Below are 9,009 nucleotides of genomic sequence, written 5' to 3'. Positions count from 1 at the left end.
TCCACAAATTGGGAGTTCATAATTTTAGCTCTGATACTTTTCACTCTATTCTAATTTTGTAATTGCCAATTTTGGACCACACTTTCTGGTGTGGACTTAGTTGACTCCTGGTTTAGATGGTTGCTTGTTTAAATACATTATTATGATTGATAGCTGGGAACCATCTACTTTCTTTACCATACTTTACTGTAGCACCCTTACCTTCGGTGATCATTTCACGAAGGTGAATAACAAGCAGAGCCATGATGTAAGAACTTACTATGTTCTTACGTTGGACCTAGGATTTAGTGAGAGCCCCAAACCCATTCTTGGATCTATGATTTTTTTGTTTTGGTCATATCATTCCATAGTTCAATCATGTCAAACATAATTGTAAAATTGCTTCCATAATCAGTCTCCAAAGATACTTTTCCTTCTTGGATTTCTTAGCATCGTCTCCTTCTTATCTCCCCCCACCTCTCTCTATACCCTTTGCCACGAAACCCTTGTTATATTTTCTGTCCCTATAGGCTCAACATCCCTGGGTTCCATTTACCAAAAAACAAAGCAACAGCACAGCTTCAAGAGGGTGAACCTTAATGGTGACACAATGAGGTATTCTTTACTAATATTACAGGCATCAAATTTCTTAACCTACATTGACAATTTAAGGCTTATCAACTCCCTGACACTGCTAGAATACAAGTTCCTGAAAGACCATCTTTCATCGTTTGCCACATTTTCAGCTATACCAGAAAATCAAGGATGTGCTCAGCACATAGGTAGACACACAAGTATATGGTGTGTGAGTAAATGAACAGAACACCAAAAAAGATATGATTCCCTTACTTTTCATAATACCCAGCATAAACATTATGTGCATTGTCCTGGGTAAAATTGCATCATTAAAATTAGCGTGCCACATTTCATGGATCCGATCTTGGCTCAGATGCTAATGTGATACTAGATCTATTTCACACATACTCTTAGTTAATATTAATTAACTAAGGGATAAGGGAAATCTTTGGCTCTCCCCAGATTTTTCAATGATGTGAGGCACTATACACTGTCTGATTTTACATGCTTATGTTAGAAGATTTTCTTTAGAAGTAAAAGAATACTTCTAAAGTTTGTGTGAATAATTGCTTTGCATGGAGAATTTTAACAATGACTCCTTCTTCATTTAACACTTGGAGGGCCAAAATATGCCTATTCATCAATCGTTTAAGTTCATTCACAGAGCTTGGTGGCAGAAGGAGATTTCCCAGCAGCAGAACTCCCAAATGTCATTATCCTACCAATTTGTCAATGCTTGTTATAAATGAAAACAGTACTTCCCCTGTGAACAGGGTAACTATGTCACATAGTAATTATAACTTTAAGTGACAAAAACATATTCACTCAACATGCACTCACAATCATTTACAATGGTCTGAGTTTATGGAAATATCACACTACATCAGAATCACTTATTCACATGCCTCTGACAAATGCCACATCACTGGTTCTGCATTAGAAAGGTCAGGTAACTGTGATGGGGTGTTACTGGGGTGAGCCCCTGCTCCCTGTAGAGAAAGGCCAGTGCAGGCCTGTTGGGCTGAGAGATGCCATCCCAACGGAACCTATCAACCCATTACTCAGAAAGCAAAAACACTAACCTGACTCTTCAGTTCTTACTTTTTCTGAGGGTAAACTGGGTTCTCCACCTCCAATTTTGTTGCTGGCTACAACCCGAAATTCATATTCCACCCATGGGTTTAATTCCACAACAGTGGCTGTGTAAGTTTTTCCATCGATGACCTCAGGCACTACAAAGGAATCATTTGAGAGATGTCAGAACCAGTGTGTCTCAGCATTGAATTGAACCCCATTTACCTCCTCCGCTATTACCTGTTGCGAACGTTTGCCAACCCACGGAGAAGGGTGTTCTAGCCTGGATGGAATAGGAGATGACTGGACTGTGGTTGTCTGTACCTTCTTTCCAAGAGAGTTGGGCTGTGGTATCTGTCATTTCAACTACCTTCACATTTTCTGGTGGTCCAGGTGAACCTAAGGACAGCAAAACATGCAAAGAGCAAGTCTGACGATGACATAAGCCTGATTTCTGAGCCTAAGACCTAATGCCTTTCTGGACTGCTTCACACATACGGGCAGAAGCCAGGCCAGTTGCTGACCCAAGGAGCTCTGCTGTCTGCCAGAGGCACCTCTCCCGAGGTACCTCTCGGTGGACTGGAACCTCCAACTATTCAGGGAGCAGCTGTTTATCTGGGACTCTGTTCATCAGGGCTACAATTCTAGAAGTAATCATCCCTTTATGGCAAAGTGACAAATAAATTACACAACCACTTCAAAACTTCCAAATGATCCCAGTTTCTGTGGTTCTTAGGAAAAAGGCCATTTACTTTTCAATAAAACTATTCCCTACATCCCACACTATCCTGTCAAAAAGATTTTACTCTGTGAGGCATTAATTCCCAAACTATTATAGCCCACGATTGCACTGACACCCACCCTTGGAAGCTTTTCTGTCCAACAGTTTTTCTGTATGTTTCCAAGTTCAATGGTCTTTACTTCAGCCTGAAGCCTTTCCCTTTACACCAGGTGCATCTTGGGAACTGCCTTGTTTGTCACCTAGAACTTGTTATTGATAAGATTTGACTCTATAATGCACTCTATGGTGCATACTCTATGATGTTTTCAGCCCAGTCCAAAATCAGTACTCTGGAGAGAGTAGCTCAGTTTGACACATTTTCTCAGGCATTCCAAAGAATCCTGATTCTTCTGGAAGTAAACACATCCACGAGCCCACACAACACATCCGCTCCCTCTTACATTAAACACAGTTGCTGAGTTAACGAAATGCTTAAAACCACTTCAGCTTGGCAGCAGATGTGGAATGCCAATTATGTTGTGAGCCATTTGAAGGGCAGAGTTGAGATGTCCACCCCTTTAAATGAACACCTACCCCCATGCTCTTGTCGATGAAAAGCGAAGCCCATCAGTACCGGACATCACATGTGCTATCTCATTATGGTTTTCAACTTCAGTAAGCTCAGGTCAGAGGAGAAGTTTAAAAAAAACAACAAAACACACCGAGGCCTCCGTGCTTACCTCTTACGATGAGGTCTGTGGCAGATGAAACGCTATCCACCTCCGTTTGTACCATACAAACGTATTTCCCACTGTGCTTCAGTTGAATGTTTCTGATCATTAAATCACCAGATGAACTCTGGGGAGAAAACAAAACAAAAAAACAAGTAATGAGCAGGCTGTTATTTGGACAAAAAAACCCACACACAAAAAAACAGCCATGCGCTTTGGGTGAGATTGATTTTTAGAGAGAAAAGTGCAAGCCAAAAGATGGCTTACAATTCAGGGTACGAAAACAAAATCCAGTTAAAATCTACATGTGGCTGCAGACCTCCATCTCTGCCGTCAAACACATGGCACCTCGTCCCCTGGGCATTTATGGTTTCAGAAATAAATAAGGGCCGAGATTACAGTCCCTGAGAGTCTATTTGCTTCCAGGAGGGTGCCACTTCTTTTTATATCCACTGCTCAGCACCTGCTCGACACTCTTCTAGTTCCAGCCCCTTTGCAATTATCTGCCTGAGATGAGGAGGGAAGCGTTTAGGTATCTGGTGGGAGATAAATGCAGCAAGACAAGGGGATTACCACATTGGAAACACTTTTCTGAACAGATTGGAGCTTTAAAAGCCTAATGCTGTTGAATTCCTTTGCTACAGAATTTGAGGCAGTCAGAATGAAGTTCTCCATAAGAAGAAATTAAAATATTTGAAACCCTAAAAGTAACAGCTTCCCATAAAGACATTTGCTGGCATACCCCCCACCCCCACCTCCCCTTACCTGAGCCAACTAAAGGAGCAAATCTATTTATAAAAGTTCAACTTAAAATGATCCTCATTTCAAAAAAGTGTGCAATCATGTTCACAGGATGACCAACTCCAGGCCAGTTTCACGCATTAGTAAAAATATGGATTGAAATAAAATGATTTGCAATGCAAAGCCCTTTGAAAATCACCACTTAGTGAAAAATCTTTGAACTGGCACAGAGGAAAAAGCAGTAAGTGTTTATCTTACTAATTAAAAGAATAGCTTTAACTCTTGGATTTTTCTAGTATTTGTCAAAAGATGAATTCTGTTATCCTGTTGTTAGGTAATTTCCTAAGACCTTCTAAAGGGTAATTTCCAAAATATTGCTTCCCATCCCAAGGATCCACAGTGGACTATATATTGTCTATTGGTTGGATTGTAAAGCCTCAGCCTGCATCCTTTGGGTACTGGGAGAAAGCAGATGAGAAGTGATTGATGGTTGTAATTAAATGATAATCCAGAAACTGTTAAGTTTGCACATTTTACTTTCATCAAGTTAAACTTCCGCCCCCCCCACCCCTGGGTCATTTCAAAATGTATCCCCAGGACAAGAGCTCCATGTCTACTGACCTTGAACACTCTCAGGCTTGAGGAGCACCATGCACTCCAAGCAGGTGGATTAGCAGGTCTAAAGAAAGTTCTCATTTTTAGTGGAGTAGGAACTGTTAGTATTAAATGCCATTGGGGTGAAATTCCTCTTCTTCACTTCCCTTCTTTATTTGGGGGTTGTTAAAACAGAATTATGACAGGACTCTAGATTGAACCAGAAGCCAGCTGCTGCTGAGCTGATTGTGACTCACCGTGTTTCAGAATAAACCTGTGCTCCAAAGGGGGCTCAATGGCTGTGACTTTTAGAAAGTAAATTGCCGGGCCTTTTTTCTGAGGTACCTCTGCGTACATTTAAACTACCACCCTTTACACCAGGGGCACTTATGTATTTATGTACTTCTAGCTCCCAGACATAGGCTGGCTTGGCTTCTTGAATGAGTAAGGAAGAGAATGGTGTTAGGCTTGTCATTTCTAGTCACTTTTTGCACTGATACAAAGGAACAAATAACGCCAGAAGTCACGTATTCATGTTCTTTTTATCAATTCAAACACTGTTAACTTGTAGTGACAAAATAAGTCAATAAACCCAACATAGCGAGATCAAGTAAAAACCGAAACCATTACCTAAGGATATATAGTCAGGATCGCCATCAGAGTGTATATAATTTTAAATGATCTTTTAAAACTGTAGAATGTAGAAGTGAAGCAATTAACTAAGACCTGCAGACAAGGAAAAACACTGATTTCTTTTTACAGCATGAACATAGAGTAAAGAAGGATAGTATAAAATTTAACAAAAATTAATATATTACAACTTAACTGTTCTCTTTCTCAGTATTGTTCCTCTCTATTATTTTCTCTATCCCATTCTATAGATTGTCTTTGAATAACACAGCTTAATGAGTAAAGACTGATTTTCACCAAAGTATATCAAGTGCCTGCACAGAGAAGTATCTATGATGGGGTGAACTCCAGTTGGGACAATTGTGCCCCCACCAGCTCTTCTCCCCAGCCTCTATTCCAAAGCACAAGGTGGAATCAGAACCCCTATGGATGTAATTCCAGGTGGGACTCGGTTTTTCTTTTTTATGTTAATGAGGTCATTTCCATGGAAGGTGTGCCCTACAGCTAATCATTCTGACTTCAAAGGAGCAGCAGAGACCCCAAGACAAGGCAGCAGAGCAGGGGGAAGAAACATGCCAAGGAAGTATAGAATCAAGCTTGCTGACAGCATTAGCACCCGTGCACGGGGCCTCACAGAGGGAGTCTTCCCACAGAGCTGCCGCCCTGAAGTCAGACTGCATGTGCAAAGATAAGTTGGGTCCTTTAAAACCATTTACTGTATTTCTCTTATGGCACCATCAAGACATTGAGATAACATGCAACAAGTACATTGAACAAAAATTAAGTAAAATCACATGGCACAAATGATTGATTATTCTAGAGTGTGCACACATCACACCTTATAGAACTATTTATTGTTTAGCTGCAATTAGAGCCACAGGGATGTGTTCAATTTCAGACCTGCATATTGACTAAGGGCCGCATTCTAAGGAGTTAATTAGTCTCCAACTGACAAATAAGCCTCCTCGTTCTTCTCCTTTTTAAAAAAAAAATCATTTTATTGGGGGCTCGTACAACTCTTATCATAATCCATTGTCTCAAGAACATTTGTACATAAGGTGCCGTCATCGTTCTCAAAGCATTTTCTTTCAACTTGAGCCCTTGGTACAGCTCCTCATTTTTTCCCCTCCCTCCCTCATGAACCCTTGATAATTTATAATTTTTTTTCATGGCTTGCACTGTCTGCTGTCTCCCTTTACTCCCCTGTCTGTTGTCCATCCCCCTGGGAAGGGGTTAAAGGTAGGTCATTGTGAGTGGTTCCCCCTTTCTCCCTCCCACCTTCCCCTTATCCTCCTGGTATGGCTACTTACAATATTGGTCCCGAGGAGTTTATCTGTCCTGTATTCCCTGAGTTTCCAGCTATTATCTGTACCCATGTACATGCTCTGATCTAGCCAGATTTGTAAGGTAGAATTAGGGTCATGATATTGGGGTGGGGTGGGGTGGGGGGGAGGAAGCATTAAAGAACCAGAGGAAAGCTGTATGTTTCATCGGTGCTATATTGCATCCTGACTGGCTCATCTTCTCTCCTCATGACCCTTCTATAAGGGGATGTCCAGTTGCTTACAGATGGGCTTTGGGCCTGAACTCCGCACTCCCCCCGTCATTCACATTATGATTTTTGGCTCTGGGTCTTTGATGCCTGATACCTGATCCCATCGACCTCATGATCACACAGGCTGGGGTGCTTCTTCCATGTGAGTTTTGTTGATTCTCAGCTAGATGGCTGCTTGTTTATCTTCAGCTTTTAAGACCCCAGACGCTGTATCTTTTGATAGCTGGGCACCATCAGCTTTCTTCACCACATTTGCTTATGCACCTGCTTTGTCTTCAGTGATTGTGTTGGGAAGGTGAGCATCTCAGAGTGCCGGATTATTAGAACAAAGTGTTCTTGTGTTGAGGGAGTACTTGAGTGGAGGCCCAATGTCCACTTGCTTCCTTAATACCAAACCTATAAATATGTGTACATAGATCTATTTCCCCATTGTCATATATAAATATATTTACATATGTACATTCCCGTATTAAAAGTTCTATAAATTCCCTTTGCCTCCTAGTTCTTTCCTCTATTTCCTTTTACTTTTCTCTTGTCCCACTATCATATTCAGCCTTCTATTGGGTTTCAGGAATTCCTCTCGGTTAAATTGCCCCTGATCAAGCCCTAGAAGACCTCCTACACCCTCCTCGCCATCGATTTTCAGTCACTTCTTGTTCCCTTTTCCCTGGTTTTGTTAACACCCACTTCCTTTCCCCGGCCACCCCTCTCCCATGTCCCCCAGGAACTGTCATCCCATTGTTCCCTCTTTTGGCTTGTCCCATCCAGACAGACATGCAGCACCAACAATATGCAGAAACATAAGACCAAGCACAATGAAGCAACAATAGAAAATAAAACAATAGCTACAACAACAACAAAAAGGCAAAGCAAAAAAAAAAAAAAAAGACAAAAAGAAAAGCCTATAAATAGTACAAGGTCTATTTGTTGTACTTTAAGAGTGTTTTCTAGTCCAGTCTGATAGTGTGCCATGCCCTGGCCCCATATACTTTTTTGGTGTTCCCTGGGGACTTCATTGTTCTGCTCCCCTTGCCGCTCTGTTGCACTTCCCCAGTATGTCTCCTTGGTGTGGTGGGGTCAGGGCAGGCACAATTCACACCCTGTGTCTCCAGCGTTGTCCCCCATGGTGCTATCAGTCAGTGAGGAACATTGTGCCTTATGGTGGGGCCGGGCTTGTGGGTCCTCTCTGTGAATTGCCTGCTCTGAGCAGAAATATTGTCCTCAGAGCTTGGTGATCCAGGATGTACTTCACACATTTTTCCTCCTGCCTCATTTGCTCCTGGGTGCTCTTTTCAGACACTTCCCTCTCCTTGAGCTGTAGCTTCAGGGGTATCCTGTGAAATGAATTCTTCTGGGAGGTGGGGGACTTGTCCATTTAGTTGGTAATGGGGCCTGCTCCTCAGGCCTCTTGATTGGCTCCCTGCTTCATGCCAGTGTGTTGCGTTCTTGTCTTAGAGCACCAGGTTGAAGTCTACTCCCTTTTTCTCTGTGGAGATATAAACACCCTCCTCTTGGGTGAGTTAGTGCCCTGTTCCCCTGGCTACCCATGTGTTTCCTCTCATGCCCTCCTTTTTAGTCAGCTACCATATGTTTCCCTGGGTTTAGGATGTTCCCTACCATATTACCTGGACCTCACCCCAGGGATGTATGTATACAGTACCTTCTTCCCTATGCCCCTTTTGGATTTTTTGAGCTTACCTCAGTGCACTCATGTTTTACTTGTCCTTTTGTGCTTGGCTTACTTCACATAGAATAATTTCCTCCAGCTCTTCCCATGTGATGATGTGCTTCATGCATTCATCACTGCTTTTTAGGGATGTGTGATATTCCATTGTATGTATGTACTACAGTTTTTTAATCCATTCATCTGTTGATGGAAATTTGGGTTGTTTCCAACTCTTTGCAATTGTGCACTGTGCCACAATGAACATTGGAGCACACATGTCTGGCTGTGGTTTGTTTCTTGTCTCTTTTGGGTAAATGCCCAGGAGGGGTATTGCTGGATCATATGGTAGCTCAATTTCCATGTTTTAGATATGGCCAAATCGATTTCCATAATGACTGTACATACCTACAGGTCCACCAGCAGTGGACAAGATTTCCTATCTCTCCACAGCCCCTCTGACACTTGTTACTTTCTGACTTTTTGAATTGGGTTATCTTTGAGGGTGTTAGGTGGTATCTCAATTGCTGTTTTAATTTGCATTTCTCTTATGGCTAGAGATCTGGACCATTTTCTCATATATATTTATTGGCCATTTGGATTTCAGCCCTTGTGAAACTTCAGTTCAGGTCCTTTGACCACCTCCTCTGTGAGCAATTGCTTTTTTTCTTGTTGTAAGTTAGCACAGTATTGTAGATTTTAGTAATAAGGTCTTTGTCTGATGTGTCATTGCTAAAGATGTTTT

General features: G+C 41.8%; 1 protein-coding gene across 1 annotated transcript in view; it reads right to left on the bottom strand.

Moving 5' to 3' along the window:
* Positions 1-9,009, bottom strand: part of CNTN3 (contactin 3) — a 387,846-nt gene that overhangs the window by 51,029 nt on the left and 327,808 nt on the right. The window contains exons 9-11 of the mRNA XM_045289985.1: positions 3,091-3,208; positions 1,870-2,028; positions 1,638-1,787 (exon numbers count right to left, since the gene is read on the bottom strand). Of these exons, the coding sequence (XP_045145920.1) occupies positions 1,638-1,787; positions 1,870-2,028; positions 3,091-3,208 (427 nt within the window). The remainder of the gene's footprint in view (positions 1-1,637; positions 1,788-1,869; positions 2,029-3,090; positions 3,209-9,009) is intronic.

Source organism: Echinops telfairi, unplaced genomic scaffold (genome assembly GCF_000313985.2).
Source record: "Echinops telfairi isolate 266 unplaced genomic scaffold, ASM31398v2 ScPeMD7_31;HRSCAF=116, whole genome shotgun sequence".
NCBI classification, from domain to species: domain Eukaryota; kingdom Metazoa; phylum Chordata; class Mammalia; order Afrosoricida; family Tenrecidae; genus Echinops; species Echinops telfairi.
Note: the sequence above shows the minus strand (reverse complement) of the source record. Positions and strands in the feature narration are given on the sequence as shown.